Source organism: Anser brachyrhynchus (assembly GCF_964034855.1).
Source record: "Anser brachyrhynchus genome assembly, chromosome: 5".
NCBI lineage: Eukaryota > Metazoa > Chordata > Aves > Anseriformes > Anatidae > Anser > Anser brachyrhynchus.
In genome coordinates this window covers 53352474-53370004 of record NC_137699.1, presented here as the reverse complement: position 1 = coordinate 53370004, position 17531 = coordinate 53352474, and the positions used below count along the sequence as shown (strand labels likewise).

Genomic DNA, 17531 nt, shown 5'->3' with positions numbered 1-17531 from the left:
TTAAAAATCTGCCTGCAACACAGCATTTGCTATTGACCATAAAACTGCACTGACTTAGTCCTTTCCCTCTGAGGCATCAAAACACTTGAAAAACCTCCCTCGTCTCAACCCTCACATCCACTATTCCTGTGGATAACGTGGGCCACAGACACCCTCTGATGCTGCCGAGCTCTGCACCTTGGCTCCAACACTCCTGCCTTTCCAAGCTGAAGGGATTTGCCTCTGCTGCAACGCAACACCCTTTTTTCCGAAAGCACAGCCATACCCACCGAGTACTGAACGCAAGTCTTAATCATCACAGTGACTTCCTCTGCGGATATTAATAATCTCCTCGCTTCCTCTGAGGAGCCCCCCTGTCTGCTGGGCTCACTCTCCGCAGAGGTATCGGTAGAGCTCAAACTTCAAAAAGTTTCATGTAGAAAAAACAGCTTTTCTCTGGGAAAAGATCAAGGAACGTGAGGTGGGCCCAGCCCACCGGGGCCAGGTACCTCCGCGGTGCAGCTGCACCTGTACTCGCGGCGAGTACCGCCACCGGAGGCTTCTCCCGCCCTCGATGGCCGCTGTGAGGAAAAGCTTCCCCGAGCAGCCCCCATCCCGCTCCTCCTTTCCCCCGGCCCCTGCGGGATCTGCGAGGCAGATCACCGCCTGGGAGGGTCCGGGAGAAGCACTTTCCGCTTCCTGCAGGGAAGGATGTGATGAAAGCCTCGTAAATAAGACTCGGCTTGGAAAACACTCGGGTGCCTTCTCGGCACGGTGCAGTCCTGAGTCACGGCAGCGTGCCCCATTACGAGGGGTGTCACCTCCCAGCGGCCTGGCTGGGGCGGTGGGAAGCAGGAGGCACAACACGGCCTGGTTCTGCAGCTGGTTGCTGGTGGACCCCCTGTGTGGGTCCCCCCCACCTGTAGGTGGACCCCGACCTCTGGGACCTGTCACAGGGCAGCAGGAGCAGACCTGCTCCAGGTCTGAGGGACCCAGGGAAAAGTGACCTCTCCAAGGCACAAGACGGTGCGCAGACACCTGCTGATTTCTGCATCCCAAGGGCTGACCCTGCCACAACGGTGAATTCACAGCATGAAATCACACTTTTCTCCTTCGTTTCCCAGGCAGGCGAGCCAGCTCTTCAGCCACCACACCCAGCTCCCAAATCTGCTGGGAGCAAACCCCTCCAAAGGGAGCAGGCAGGCCTCAGTGCTCACCTACACAAGGGCATTTTGATTCCATCCTCCTCAGGGAACTACTTTGGTTTGTGTATGCTAGGGGACGATTGTCTTCGCATCTCCATGTCTGTAAGGTGTGTTACCAGGGGTTGACCACCAGCATATCCCACACGAAGTGACTAGTCCCAAGCTCCTGCTACCTTTTTGTTAATCAAGCTGCTTTGGGAGAGGAGAAGGGCCAAGAGTGTCCATGGAGGGGATGAACTCCACCAGAAGAAGGGAAGTCCTGTTGTACTTCAGCAGGGAACTGGCACTTGTCCTCGTTTGCCAAGGGTACGTCTAGGCTCAGAAACCAAAGAGTATGGACTCATGCAGAAGAAGAAACAGCATCCAAGAATCTGCAGCTTTACTTAGGCTTAGGAAGGTAACACCAACAGGCAGAAGTTGCAGTCCTCCATCCTTCTCCAGCCTGATGCTCCCTCCACGCACAGGCCATCTGTGTGCCACGCTCCCTCATTGGATTTGATGCTGCTTTATTGCTAGAGGGTGGCTTGGACCAGCTCTCAGCGCGGTCAGAAATCCGAGGTTGCACTGAGTTAACCCTGGAGTCAAATCGTTTACCGAGGCTCCTGGGGAACACGAAGCTGGCGATTCCCTGGGGCTTTTTGAGGATACTGACGTGGGAAATAGCTGGCAGCCCTGCCCTGTCCTGGTGCATCTTTCATTTCTACGACACGATGCCGGCCAAAAGCAGCTACCGGCGTATTCCAAGGAAAAGTGCATTAGAGTAAAAGTCAAGGGGATGTGATGCAAGGATATAGGAAATCTGCCTACGCGTTGCCTAGGAAATCCACTTAGTGAACTTTCTGCACCTTTTACCTGGTTCTGCCCGAAGCGCCACGAGCACACCTGCTCCGGGACCACCAGAACCGGGGCAGAGCTCACTGGGGAACCGGTGCTGCCCGCAGCTTTCCCCCGGGGCGCGAGGGCCCACGACGGCCCCGGGGTGCGGGGAGGAGGCCGAGGCTCAACCTGCAGCCTGGGGACCGGGACACGAAGCCGGGCCGGGGGGACCGGGACCGGGGCCGGGCGGGCTCGTTTTCCTGCCTGGCCAACCCCACCCTTCCCGGGCCTGGTACTTCCCGGGAAAAAAAATAAATAAAATAAAAAGGGGGGTGAAAAAAAAAATCAAATAGGCGAACGCGGGGGGGAGGCGGCAGGGCAGGGCGGAGGGGCAGCGCCGTCCCTTTGTACCTGCCCGCGGCCCCGGTAACCCGAGCCGGCGGCGGGGCGCGGCGCACCGGGGCCCGGCTCGGCACGGCCCGGCCCGGCCCTGCAGCCAATGGGGCACTGGGGGAGGGCGGCGCTCGCCTCCTCCTCCTCCTCCTCCCCCTCCTCCTCCTCCTCCTCCTCCGCTCGGCTGGGGCAGGGCCGCGGCCGGCGGGAGGTGGGACCAGCCCCGGCGCTGCCGCCCGTCCCCTCCGTGCCCAGGGCCGAGCCGTTCCGGGAAGCCGCCGGCTCCCTCTGCGCTCCTCGGCACCGCCGCACCGGCATCGGTCCGCCGCCGCGCCGGGCTCGGCCCCGCGGGGGAGCTGCGGGGGGGCGAACAAGTGGACGGAGCCCCCCCGAGGAAGGGGCCGGCCGCCGGACTTGTTTTACCCGGGGTAAGTCGGCCGATCCCCTGGGGAGGCTAAGCCCGGGGGTGCCCGTTCCCCGCAGCCCCCCCCAGCCCCCTTGGGGGGGCGTCTTTTTTTTTTTCCTTTTTTTTTTTTTTTCCTTTTTTTTTTTTTTTCCTCCCCTAATCTGGGTGGGTTTTTTATTATGGGATCTGCGGGGGAGAAGATCTTCCAGTCCGGCTTTGCTGTTCTTCCTTGTCCAGCGCTCCGTGGGGAACTGTAATATTTCTTCCCCAGGATGCTGCAGTGAATTTCAGTCCCGGGAAATCAGGTGAACAAAAATAATCCGAATAACCCGAACCCCGTTTGTTACCGTGTCAGAACGGACGCTGCCTGAGCACAGATGATGGCAAAAAATTCCCTCGAAGGGTCCAAGGAGGACCTGAGCAAAATTTCGGAGGAGGAGATGCTGAGGTGGAGCAAGGAGGAGCTGGTGAAAAGACTGAGGAAAGTGGAGAATGAAAAGATGAACTTAATGGTGGAACACGGCAACTTGATGAAGGACGTGAACCGGCGGCTGCAGCTCCACCTGCACGAGATCCGCGGGCTGAAGGAGGTCAACCAGAAGTTGCAGGACGACAACCAGGAGCTGCGGGAGCTCTGCTGCTTCCTGGACGACGACCGGCAGAAAGGCAAGAAGCTGTCGAGGGAATGGCAGCGCTTCGGGAGGCACACGGCCAGCGTGATGTGGAAGGAGGTGGGCATGTACCAGCAGAAGCTGAAGGACCTGGAGGCGAGGCAGGAGACCCTCCTGCGGGAGAACGTGGAGCTGAAGGAGATGGTGCTCATGCTGGACGAGGAGCGGAGCGGGGCCGGCTCGCGGAGCTCCATCGACAGCCAGGCCAGCCTGACCAACCTCAACGGCGGCTCGGCCACCAGGGACGTGGGGGACGGGAGCAGCACCTCCAGCACGGGCAGCGCGGGCAGCCCTGACCACCATCACCACCACCTCCACCACCACAAGGCCGGCGACAGCAAGGCCGGGGCCATGCGGAGGTCTATGGACGACCTGTCTGCGCCTCTTCACCACCGGAGCATCCCCAACGGTCTCAACGGTGAGCTTGTCCCCCTCCTCGTAGCCCTGCTGGCTGCAGGTGCCTCTGGTCCTGCCCTGTACCCACCTCCTCTCCGCATGCCCAGTCCCCCTTGGCAGTGGGGTGAGGGATGCCGCGGTCCTTGCCCTCCCCAGCCCTGCCCATCCTTGGTGGCCCCAGGGTGCTCTGGCAGAGCAGCTGGGGGTGGTGGTGCGGGGAGGAGCACCCATGTGTATGGGGGGTGGTGGCTGCGGTCACTGGGCTCTGCGGTGCTTGCACCCAGCGCGGTGCTCCTGGGCTGTGTTACTGGTGTCTGGGGCTGAGGCTCGGAGGCTTTTTTATCTGGAGGGCTGGTGTTGTGTTTTGTTTGCTTTTCCTCCCCCTCAAAAAAAGCTGCCTGTGTTTTCAGAGTTAAACACTGATTTTTCCATCCCTTCTTCCTCTGACTCTTCTCCCTTTAAATATTCTGGGTTACGTGTGGCTTGTTTATCTGCTGTTTTGATGAGATTGATAAAAAACCTAAATGAGATTTCGGGAGAAGCTGATTAAAGTCGAGGTCTGCTCCATGGAGCATCACCTGTTAGCTCCATGGGCTCTCGGGCAGGCTGCCTGGCTATGGTGTGCCCACCAGTTTTGGAGATCTGGAACTTGGCTTCCCCTTGTTCCCTTGCTCCTCTTCAGAAACAGGTTTGTTTGTAGAGAAGAGATTGCTCTCAAAGGGACGCTGCATTCACAATTTTGTTCAGCCCAGTCATTAAAGTTAGAAACAAGCTCCACTGTGAAATCGTGCCAAACCTCCTCTGACAGTTTGTATGTAAGCAAAGTTTCTCCTGCTGTTGAATAGTGGTCAGGCATCATAATAATAATATTGAAATGCCTTTAAAATGGATTTTTTGGGGCTCCTAGAAGGAGTAGTTTGGCCAGGAGGGTTTAACAGGAGTCAAACCAGTCATCAGTCTGTTTAATTGTTGTGTACAAGACTCCTTTAAATGTACTTAATCCTCTTTTCCGACCAGAGAGGGGTATTTTCGGGTTGGGGTACACACAGCCCTCCTCCAAGCGCAGGGATGGAGCCCTGGAGGCTGGCTGCTACTGGTGCCACTTGGGGCTTGCTGGGCACGAGAGGCCACTGAGGGGCAGGACGCCGGGGAAGGGGGCTGCGGGATGTGTTTGCCAGATCACCACCTTCAGTTCCCAGAGCTTTTGGTGGTCCTGGTGGGACCAGGGAGTGCTGGTCTTTGTTTTTGGTGATTTATGGGAAGTCCTGATGCTCCAGGAGATCTGAGGGCACACGGCACTAATCAGCCTGGATTTCAAGTGGTATGTTTATCCACGAATTTGCCATGCTCGGTCCTGTTGCCGCAGCTGCGTGTTTCCACTCGCAGCTGGAGATGTTACTGCCACCTCACCCATTAGACAGGGCTTGCTGGTTTAGAGGGTGATCCAGTCACCAGATGTTGCAGTAAACAGCAAGCATCCTATTATTTTATTTTTTTTCCTCTCTCTCTTTTCTAGTGCTGTGTAAATCAGAAGTACCTTGTTTGTAAACCTGCAGATAGCTTCTGCTCCTGGTGTGACTTTATTTTCGTAAAGCGTCGCTGTTCTCAGAGGCCCGGAGAGCACTTGGCAGATACTGAGTGTGCTGTTCTTGTTTTGGGACAGAAGGGCTTTGCAGTTGTGAGACCAAATCCCTTTTAGTTATCAAATACTTCCTTAGGTTTTAGTGACTTCTGTTTCAGGGTTGCCCAACTCAAGCTGTGGAAGATGTGGGAAGTACTGGAGCTAACTCTTTACTGCCAACCTGTGCGGCTTCCTTTCTGAGGATGGCACAGATACGATCTGCACTTTCTAGACTAATAATCCCTGGAAAGATGCAAACAAGCCCGATCTCTCTTCTTAGGTAGTGAAGCTGTAAAATGACTTAAATAGTCATTCTTAGATAGCATCGGTATTCAGCAAGGCCATTTCCCTCAGCATGCCTTTGGAAGTGCCTGTGAATACATATGTAAATGCAAAGCTTCTCGGGCCTCTTTCTTGACTGGCAGAAAGGAGTCTGCTGGGGAGGCTTGCTTGGGACCAAGTGGCAACTCATTTAAGCCCATGACAATGTGGAAGAGGAGGGACGGTGAATGTGGAGGAAAAAATCCAGCAAGTCAGGTCGGTGGAGGAGCTGTCACTGAGCAGCCTCTGCAGCACCAGCTCCCTTCCATTTCTCTTGGTGCTGACTCTGCTTTTGGTGCATGCGGGCTAGATGTTAATCTTTTTATACTATTTTCCTGATGATTCTTTTTTTTTTTTTTTTCCTTGGAATAAAATGGAAAGAAGGAAAGGGAGAAAGAGTGGCCTTTTGTTTTTAGGTCATGGAATTCAGCCTGGTTTGCTGTTATCTCCTTTCTTTAACACACTGGGTAACTACCTGGTGGGTGCAGCTGCCTGGCCAGCACAACTGCTGCAGTGATGAACAGCCCTCCGGTACTTCCTTACGGAGGAGGGACGTGGATCTGAAACAGATGCAGGGCAGAACTTGGCATCTGTAGTAAGCAGGAGCCTTGGACAACTGGTGAGAGCAAGGTATGGTGGGCTGTTAGCTAGAGCGCTTTTGGAAATTATAGGAAGCTGGCCAAGTCCTGAAATGTGCTGCCCCTGGTAGTGATGTCAGTTGGGCTTCATGAGGTGCCCTGCTTTTCTAGGTGTTTAGCAGGACTGTTTCACTGGGTTAGTGCTTTTCTGAAGGAGTTGAGAACGGCAGCTGTTAAATGCTCCTAGGTTGACAGCTTTTTAATGAAATCTTAGCAAGCAAAGGTGGATTAAATATTTATTTTCTCTTCAACAATCCTTTGGAAGCGACTTGGTAAGCCAGGGCTTGATTTATTGGCCCCAGTGACCTGCGCCGATGTGAGGTGATGAACTTTAAACTCTGGGTTTGTAAGGTGAATTCAGTAGAAGTGGTACAAGTTAAAAACAAAAACAAACCTGAACCGATCTGTGATCCACCTTCTCTTGACTTTACTGAGTCTACTTACTTATATAAACCAGCTTTTTGGAAGCTGATGCTTGGAACCTGATGACTAAGTATCTGCTCATGGATGATAAGGTAATAGGTACAACTGATAGTATGAAGGCAGTTAATGTTGGATGACGTGCTCTTACGCAGCTCTGGATGTTCTGCTGAAAGCCAGGAGAACATGTGTTTAGTCTGACGGTGAATGGTCTTCTCATTCTCTGCTTAGTGGCGTGTGAGCTGGGAACCGTCGTGGCAGGGATAGGGGCACCTGCAGGCTGTGTGATGGGTTCTGGCCAGTTGCATCCGTGTTGAGTGATGTGCCGTAGTTGCAATAAATCTACCCACGGATCTAGGGCAGATACTGAAGTACAGTTGCTGTGTTGTCCTTGTGAGTGCTTTGGCTTTACTTTGCATGCGTGGCGGGAGTGTCTGTGGATGTACATAGTCTTTCTGGACTTCCAGTTGGGTTAGGCAGCCTAGTTGGAGCTATTGCTGTTGCTACAGCCTGGTTTCTGCCAGAATAAAGTTTCCAAAAAAACCCCACCAAACTGGAGGGGAAAAAAGAGAAAGAAGATAGCCATGTTGTGTGATACTAACATGACCTGGGGGGAGGAATAAGCCTTCAGGTCCCGTGGGATATATCCCTGGATTGTAAAGTATGTGGGAACACTGGGAGGAGGGACTTCACGCTCCCTGAAGCAGAGTAACGGCTTCCACTAATTTTAGCCTCCTCTCCATCTAACTAGAACAACTGTTTGTCCAATAACAATTAGAGGACAATTGGCTTTGGTAGGATTTATGTGTACATCTGGGAGAGACGGAGAGCTGACAAGAAGGAGCAAATGTGCCCTTGTTCCTTGTTGCAAGTGTAGAATGACTTGGTCCTGCCTGCTGGTGGTTGCTCGGTACAAGTCAGTCCTGGTGGCTGGTGCAGTCCCGCAGGCAGGCAGCGTGTGAGTTCTACCAGTCTGGTGTAACGTTGCTGTGAGACAGACGAGGGTGAGCGCATGTTGTGGATTTCCTCGCCTGTGCTGCGAGCCTGGAGTGATACAGACTTGCTAGCTGTTGATGTGTCTGGGACAAAATCCAGAGCACGCTTACAAAGGTTTTGGGCTTTAATTTCCCTCCACCATCAAATGGCTTTTGTCATCAGAACTTCTCATTCACCTGCCACTGAAGCTGTTTGCTCTGGGTTCCCAAAATGTGCCAAGCTGTTTCCAGTGTCTCTCTGACTTTATTCCAGCTGGGTGAAATGTTTAGGTATTTCTTTATAAACATGAATAGGTTTCTGAAAAGAAACATTCTTAAAAATATCAACACTTGAAAAGTGGTCGGAGAGGTACGGAGGCAGGTGGTGGGCACAGCAGATAGCCTGTCGTAGCAGAGGCATTAATCTATGGCCCATCACTGCTGTCTGCTCCAAGGGAAGAAGAATGGTCTCTCTGGGTGAGGGGGTGGGAAGAGCTCTAGTTCTATTGATTCCCACTTGTAAATGTCCACATATTTACCTAGAGGGTACGATATATTGTGTTTAAAATGGTGGCAAAGAGAAATAGCCATTCCCTGTGGGTTGGTATTGATCGGATGTGCAGCTACTCTGTACTTACTTCTCTTCTTCTTCACATACCCTTTAGGCCGAAGTCCTTTGTTTTTATTAGTGTGTTCATAATCAATATACATATTATTTACTATGACGTATTCATGAGGCCTTTGAGATGAGAATATGTAGAAGCAGAAGCAAAGGGTGAGGTTTATCTGATTTAACTTGAGGTGTCTGCAATATAGACTGTAATATCTTTGTCTCCTTGGGCTTCCTTTATAGGACACATGAAAAAAGAGATTTTGGTATCATGATTTATGTCGCCTATGTCTATTTAGAGGGTGAAGCATTGTACACTGTATGTGCTCTTTCTACTTTCTTCCAGGGAGGAAACCTGGATGGTAGTTCATATGCACCCATCTAAAGTGAGGTGAGATCAATCCTATTTGAGGTATTGTGGTGACCATCTTCTACTCTTCCAGCACAGCTGTGTGAGCACTGGTGAAAGACTGGAAATCACTTTTCCAGGTAGCAGTCAGATGTCACCCCCTTGAAGTCCCCATACCACCTGGGCACAGTGGCCTGGGTCTTCTCTATAATGGAAACTGACCAGAACTCGATGGTCCCTGCCAAACTGTGAAGCAGAGTTTCATCTACTTGATCAATTCCTATCTTTCTGACATGAAAAGCACTCTTAGTCCTATGAACATTGCCTTAACTTTTCCTGTTTTGTATTTAGGATGTTAGTATTTTTGGTATCTTAGGCCACTACATACAGGTTCCTTGCGATTAAACAAGGAAGCCCTCCCTGGGCTGATAAGCTAAATGTAAGACCTCTGTAGAAACACCTGTTTCCCTCTCTTCTGAGTTCATTGAGTTCTGCTAATAGGTTTTTAAACGCTGATGTCTCAAACACTAAGGGTACAGCTTGAGTTTCCTGTAGCCAGCAGTCATCGGCCTCTCTACCGAGGGACATCAGCTTGGAGGCATCTTTGTCATTGTCCACTTTGGCCTTCTTGCTGGGGCATTAAGTGTGTGCCAGCCCGTTAGGCTCTGAAACTTCAGGGCAGCTGGTGCCCCTGAAAACAAGGCTCAAGAAACTTACTCAAGGCACTCAGATTGGGCCATGTCTGGAAATATAGTCTCTATAGTAGTGCTTTTCAATTTTGTCTTCCTCTTTCAATTTTCTAAAGAGATATCTTGTTCTCAGCTGTCCTGGTGAAGGAAAAAAACCTGTATTGATTAAAAGGCAATTTTCTATGGGCCTTTGATGGAATTATCCACTTACACTTGTCAAAAGCAATCAAAATAAGGGGAATAAATTGTGTTGGTTACATGTAAATGATTTGGTCCTCTGGAGGCATTTCATCAAATAAAGCTGAGGATCGAATTAAATGGTGATCTAATTAAGTGGCAGGCATGGGAACCCAAAATGTAGCCTTGGCAGGTGTTGCACTTGGTGTGCGTGAGGAGATGAGGGGTATGAGCAGTAATGCTGGGGAGGCTGCAGAGTGGCGTTGCCTCTGAAAGCTCAAGGGTCAACACTTGTGTGGGGACAAGGCCCGCCATGGAGGCCGCAGTGAGGAGGAGGAGGGCCCAGGTGATGGCCTCCCTGGCAGGAGCTGGGCATCGACCTTGCTTGTGGCTCTCACAGACATGTCCACAGCACGGTCTGCCCATGTTGTCCCCTCAGGCTGCCGCTGCAGCATCCTTCTGTGTTTGGGTTGCCCTTTGCAGGAGCTCTGAGAGCAGGACAGACAACAGTGGGTGGGTGAAGTGTAGGTGAGGTGCTTATAGTGGCAAAAATGTTCCGTGTGTTGTGAGGTGTGGAGCGAGGCAAATGAAAAGAATTATAAGGCTATTTAAAATACCCTTAAAACTATTGATTCTGGAAATGCTGAAGCTCTTTCCACGCTCATCACGGCTGTAATATGTCCCACTGCAAAACACACGACACTGCTCACGTGGAGCAGGCAAGGTTGGGGGCCACGTATCCAGTTTTCCTGCGAATTAGCAGCGACTGGCTAGGTTTGCTTCTGCATTCTGTATTTTTAACCTGACTTTTTGTCTGCGAGCCAGAATTCATCCTGCCCTGTCTCCAAATGTCATCATCCCCTTGTGGTTAACTTGCTGCAATTCATGAAACACTTGGCTGCCATAAATAGTTATGTGCAGAGGTTCCTCCGCACGCGGAGCGGACAGAAATTCGCAGGCAGCGCTGCTAGGCACTCGCACACTAACATGTCCACCAAGAGAAAGTTGACCCACTTCTGCGAATAGATAACTCCTGGCAGAAAAAGTAACACTGTCTCACAGAATCTGTCTTTCCCTTGCCTACTGAATTGTGAAGCAAAAAAAGCAAGCGAGCTCCGTCTTCTGAATTAACGGCGGTGGGAGCATAGCGCTCCCCATTGAAAGGAGAGCGTGTAGATCAGCCCTTGATCTGAGGTAGGCTTAAAATGGCCACAATTCATTTGTGATTTTTTTTTTTTTAACGTAATGAGTGCTTTTGTTAGTGAATGAGGTGTGTGGAGTTCAGGACTCAGCTGCTCTTAGGCATTAGGAAACATTTATCACCATGGCAATTGAAGGCTGCTGTACAGGTTATTTTGTACGCTTGCACGGTGACTCACATCTGGGCCGAGACCATTTATGCCAGGCTACCTCAGTCCCTACGCATACAGGTTTATATATGCTCTTCCCTCCCTGAAGTTGCTTCTTGCCTTGGTGTTTACTCCTCTCGGAAAGCTCAGTACTTTGCCAACTTCTTACACCTCCGAGCAATGACACAAGGAGATATCCCACTCTGGCAAAAGAGCACAATGTTCATACCTGCCGAAATGCAGGTTTTCTGAGAGTCCCCTACTGGGAACAGTAGATCCATCCATGCCTGCCCAGTTTCCGGGGGGCAGCAGTGGCCTTGGGGGGAGCCTCTCTGCTGGAGGCTGCCAGGTTAGCACCCTCATCACCCTGGTCATGCCATCCTTGTCCTGGCCAGCCGTGCCCAATGCTCACCTTGCTCAAGGATTCTCCTGCAAAGGGTCTTTTGTGAAAGATTCTCCTTGGCAAAATAGATTACAGGTTAATTTATTGGTGAGATTTGAGACTGGGGGACTCTAACGCACCATGTGCTGAGTGCTGTCAGCATTGCTGCTGTGCCGCTCATCTTGGCAAGTGACTATAGACACTCCATTTCAGGGATCTCACACTCAGATCGAAGCAGTCCTGCATCTGATGTGAATTAAAACATTGTCTGGGCTAGGAGATAAGGGCTTCTCCTACTGGTTTGCAGAAGTGGATATCCCCTTTTTGTCTGCTGTGGGTATGGTGGGAGATGTCTGCACTGTCTGCAGCGGAGGGAGCGCTAGTGATGAGTGCCAGGCTTATGGTATCAGGGCATTGCCCAGCTGTAAACTGCAGTTGAAGGGGTGACATGTTAGCTGTCTTGTGTAGTTGTGTCAGCCCAGGCTTGCTGGCAGATTCAGTTCAATCAAATCAGGAGTGCTCTGAAAAGCTCTTCAGCTCCATCCCCCAGCTCCATACAACGACACTCATGACTGCATGATGCTGCCTTTCCCCCCATTTCATGCAAATGCTGGGGTTTCGTTCTTAAGGAGGGAAGTTGGTGGCATTTGGGTGCTTGTGGAAGGCAGAGGAAGTAGTGTAGGGAGCAAATGGATGGAGCACAGGACAGGAGAGTAGATATCTTATGTTTCGAGCTGCCTCCTTGGCAGTAGGATGCTCCAGGGTTGCCTATACTTGGGGGTTTGGCAGCCTTGTCTGACCTGTCCCTGCTTTCCTGGGGCGACGAAACGAAGCCACGTGGTGCTGAGAGCCCCAGTTTGGTTTGGCGGGGAGAGCTGCGGTGTTGTCCTGTCCTCTCGCTGCAGAAGACAACATGGTGAGGAAGGGAGCAGACAAAAGGACCACTCAAAGTAGATCAATAAAAACAAACCATTATTTTAGAAAAGAGAAAAAGGAAAAGCAAGCCTTACAGCATTTCCAGTCCCCAAAGCTTAATATTTCTATGGAAACCATTGCAGCAGGAGGCTTGCTGTCAGTATCTTTATGTGATCTGTTGGGGTTGACTAGATTTTAAAACTGTCCTTTCCCCACATCTTCTACCTTGGATCATCCCAAGATGGGTTGCTGCGTATCACAAATGCAAGGTTAAACCCCGCGTTCCTGGTTTCTGGCTCTCCATTAAGTGCTAAGCAGACTCTGGAGGATTTGCAGCCATCTTTCATGTGCAGTTTTTGACTTGCAAAGGTTCGTTTCATTCGCTCTGTGACACTTATTGATAATGTCTTGTCCTATGTATGCCACTCCTGTCACACTGTGCTCCTTGAAGGATGGCTGTGACTTTGTATTAGGCCGCGGACCATTTGGTAGTGTGGTACATCTCAGTGCCCTGTAAAGTTGCTACAGGGGTGGTGCTTGACTTGAATGGAGTTAAGACTTTATACGTGCTTTAGTCTTTCATGCAAAGGAGATTTGTAATCTCCACAAGAGGACATAATCTGACCTACTTAGGTAATAGCCCGCATGATTTTCGTGTAGCCCCAGTTTTACACGTGCAGCTATTTACTATGGTCATGCTGATGTATTCACTGATTTCCTCCCGTTTTTGTTTCTAGTGGGATCTACTAGAAATAGCTGCAGGATAACCTACATAAAAGTCCACTGTTTTATGCTGGAGTAGGAGGATCAGATGCTAACAGAGTATCAATAATAAAAGAAAATGTTATTTTTGTTGATGCTGAATCTTTTTCAGCTCCTAACAAAGGTATTATGAAAATCTTATTTTTATGTACAATCTTAAAGCACTTTTTTGATGAATAGTTTTCTTTTGTCTTCCTGGTTTCCTTTTCTTATCTCCCTTACTGGGGTTTGCAGTCTCATATTTGTATGTTTCCCAGCAGCTGAATGTAACTTCGATCTATGCTTTGGATCTGCAGAGCTTTTAATCCCTTTCCACTGAGTTAAAAGCTTGTTTGCTGTTGAATGTGATATGTAGTTATAGGTTATATGATCTTCACCGGCAGCTCATGCATCACACAAAGATGGCATATTGTGAAAAACTCTGATAAAATATCCCCTTGTTCGTTTTCCTGATTGCAACTCAAACCCAGGACGTGAGTGAGTCAATTGTTCGCTGCTGTGCAGACTGCTGGTACACCTGTCCTTTGCTGTTACGTACACCTGTGCACTTGCTTTCTTTATTTCAATTTTGCAGTCTCTGTGATGTTTATTTTTGAGGCTACAAACCAGTTGGATATTTCAGCCAGTGCAGCAGGCTTTCTGTTTTCCAATTCTGAAAACATTTGTGGTGTGATTTCCTCCTAGAGTTTTCCCTTTGCCTCCTCTTAACCGCTTGTTACACCTCCTGAAACATGGGGAGCGGTTTTTAAAGCCTGTACGATTATTCCTCTTTGTCCTGAAACGCGATGATGGACGCCTTGTTTGTGGAGAGCTTTTGTTTGCTGGAGTGGTTTCATGTTCTACCTTGGAAAAATCATTATTCCCGGAGTTCTCAGTCTTCCAGGCCACGTGGATATAGCTGCACGCGTGTGAATGGATTCAGCCATCTTCTGATGGTTTTTTTGTTTGTTAGTTTTGGTATAGGTATTTTCTTCCTGGATTCTAACCGGTTTATCAGTCTCCCAGTGCCTGTCTCCTGGCCTCCTGTAACAAAGTACAGTCCTCTTTTTATAAGGTCAGTTAAGACGGCATTGTTCTAGTTGTAAGCTTTAAAATAACAACAGAAGGATGGATGGTTTTGCAATTTCCAGTGCTGGACTGAGACTCAGATTTGGTACGCTTTCTCATTGCAACATGACTTTCTGATGTAGTCTTAGGTAAATCTCTGGTTCACCTTTTATAGAATCAGAATAATATATTTCCTTTATCTTCTCCAAGTAACCTGTGGGTCGTTGGATCACTTATGCTTGTACAGCGCTCTACAGATTTAGACCCTTACCTCAGATGGGCCTCTAACCATTGCTACGATACCAGTGATAACAAACAACTCAGGTTTTCAGTTATAACGAGCTAGGAAGGAACGAGCAGCCCATATAGTAACTAAAACTCCAGACATTTCTAATTCCCAGTTTTGGAGTTGCTTCAAATCCTGTTTTGACTTTACTGGATAAAAGTACTTTATATGTTCGTGTGCTTCTTTCTGCATTGTATATACCTCGTGGGACAGCAGGCTGTCGGACTGCGGACAGTCTCCAGACAACTGTCAAAAATAGAAACTTGTCAAATAAGAGATTCTACTCCCAAATGAGAAGACAAAGAGCAAAAAAGACAAAGAGCAGTGTTTTTGCCTCTCCACAGCGAGACCTAAGCGAGACAAGTGCAGAAAGATGATACTGCTTTCACGGCGGTATCAGGGCAACAGGCTACCTTGATACCTTTCAGAGACTGGGGACAGCATTTGTTGTATTTCAGCTCGTCCTGTCTGCGTCGCACTGTTTGGTGTCATATTATAGATGTGAATTTAAAATGCTGGCTATCTGGCAGCCTGGTGCAGTCCCAGCTAAGGTGCAGATCCACGGTCGAAGCAAATGGGCCCTTGTTGTTGTGTTGCTCCATGTTGCAGCAGAAAGCAGCAGAGTCTTTGCCATAATTGCTGAAGACACCTTGCCTATTTCCAATTAAATTCTTACCTGATCCCTTGATTGCACTGTTTCTGACTCCACTAATTTGGTGACTCCTAATTAGCTCGGACTGAGAAGTCATCGAAGTCACTCTCGGGTGTGAACCCAGTGTTTCTTAACAACCTTTGGCTTTTGTTCCCATTTGCGGAGGGGAATTTGTAGGGAGGATCTATTTGTCAGCCTATCACCAAATCATTAGGAGGGTGACAAGACCGCAGTAACTCTTCCTAGGCAATTATGTATGAAAGATTGTCAGTATGAGTAGTATGGGAAGTTAAAAGCCTTAATTTTCATTTGGAATTGAAACCCTAATGACTTTCCACTCCCACAGATTATAAAGACCTTGTTTCAGCCTCAAGTTGACCAAAAAAAAAAAGAGGGGAGCTCTTTTATTGCAGATTTCTTTGTGGAGGATTTTTATGAAAAAGCAGATTTATGAGTCACTGTTCTTTGTATAAAAGATAATTACTGGAGTACGAACTTCAGAAAAGTGGCGTTTTATGACTTCGCCACTAGCCATGCAGCGTAAGCTTTGGCTTTCTCTCTTTTCAATTAGTTGAGTTAAACAACATCTTGGTCCGAAAGGACTAATTGCATTCCTGTTTGTTGTTTGCCTCGTGCACTAAATGTTTTCTATATGTAAAGCTAAGCAGCAGCGGGGCGGGGAGGAAAGGATCGCCCAAATTAATGCTATTTAATTATTTAAAATCATGGGTGCAGATCCCGTGGGGTTACGTGTATTGCGTTCAGTCACATCCATCACTCACTTGCATCGTAGTAAGGAAGAGAAACTGGATCACGCAAATCCTTTTGTTAACCCTGGGAAGCATAATTAAAGGTCTTCTGGAATTTTGTTCTTTAAAAGGATGTTCCTCTAAACAGCAATGTTGTTTAAGCCGTGCTTAAATTTAAAGCTACGTGTTTACCCACTTCTGTGTATGTTTTTTGTTTGTTTTCTATAAGTAAAGGGAGCATTTTGTAGAAAAATAGCAAATGTGCAAAGTGAGGAAAACATAATATTTAAAACATAATATTTTGGGAGAAGGTTTGGAATTGGCCCTGTAAAAGGTAATGTGATCTAGGGGGCAAAACTCCCTGAATGTGTTACATTTTACGTGTAAGGATGGCAATATTTGAATTTGACCTTTTCTTTTTCAATGAGAGGTGTCATATCTGGATTTAAAGCAAAGCCATATCAAACACGAAAGTGTCAGCATTGCTCTGTCACAAAACGCACGTGGAGTGTGTGGCCCGTCCCGGGGAGCTGTGGAGGTGCCCATCGCCTGGGCCTGCTACGGGTGGGTTGAGAGCAAGAGGGCAGCTGGGGGAGAACTTCCACTGAGCCCCGGGGAGCTCCTTATTTCCTCGGTTCTCCTGCTGCCCTTGTGCTGAGCTTGGTGGGGGAAATGTCCTCGTGATGGGAGAGGAGTGGGCAGCAAGAATTGCCTGCCCTGATCAGGACGGAGTTGGAGGCCACCGGAAAGTGGTGCGGCAGGTGCCTGAAGGAAGAGGAGTACATGAGTGAATGAGTTACCAAAGATGTGGTTTGGGAGCTAGCTGTTGTTTTTACCACTCAGTTTCATTCAGCTGGGTTGAACTCCCTCCAGCACAGCATTGATGATGATGCCTGAAGGTATAAAGACTGTATTTTGATCAGCAAGTCAAGAGCAAGCCTACCACTAGTTATGAATACGTTCTCAGAATTGCAGGTGAGGGAGATCCTATAAGAATAACGGGCAGAAAAACTTGCTTGAAGGAACCAGTTTCCTGAGGAGGTGTAGACTTGGACCTCGCTCACCTTCCCATCTCAGCTTTTTAAAAATGTGCAAGTGGATCCATTACCTGGGGTTCGAACCTGCTGAAATCCTGAGAGAACATAATGCAAGATGTCAGGAAAACAGTAATGATGGAGTTTTGGAAATACGAATGGTTCAGTTGAAGATGTGCGGTATAAACGAGAAAAAGTGTGTGTGTGTGTGTCCTGTGCTCTGTGTAGCTGACCCAGTTGGTTATTCAGTGGTGAAGTCTGATCTGTATGTTTCGAATGACAGATCTGGGTTCTGAAGTGCTTATGATTAGATTAAGACTGTGTAGTAAACCTTAATGGTGCATGAAAAGCTACTGCTGGATGTGCAGTAATACGGACTTTTCTGCCTTAGAACAGCATGAATAATACTTTATGGTTGTATAACTCCTTCCAGACAAGGAGTCTAGGAGTGCTTTGTAAACATTAATGAGTTTGGCCTCATAGCATATTTATAAGCCTGAGAAGTAGCATTATTGCCCTTTTTTACGGTTTGGATGTTGACTAGCCTAAGTATGCACAGAGAGGCAACCGGGCTTTCATCTTCCGACCCTCAGTGTGGGCCTTATCTGCAGGACTCGGTAGGCTTCCTAAGCGTATCTGAGGCATGCTCAGAAATTAACTGCAGATTCAATCCAGCAAAAGGGTTGTTTT

The 17531-nt window shown here is 48.9% G+C and overlaps 1 protein-coding gene across 3 annotated transcripts in view; it reads left to right on the top strand.

The window, feature by feature from the left end:
- The first annotated feature begins 2653 nt into the window (after nucleotides 1-2653).
- CCDC85C (coiled-coil domain containing 85C) overlaps nucleotides 2654-17531 on the top strand; it is a 107054-nt gene continuing 92176 nt past the window's right edge. For 2 of the 3 annotated variants that reach the window (XM_080593586.1, XM_080593584.1), the window contains exon 1: nucleotides 2654-3888. In XM_080593586.1, the coding sequence (XP_080449712.1) occupies nucleotides 3177-3888 (712 nt within the window). In that variant the 5' untranslated portion in view covers nucleotides 2654-3176. The remainder of the gene's footprint in view (nucleotides 3889-17531) is intronic. The other variant, XM_080593585.1, reaches the window with a different exon arrangement.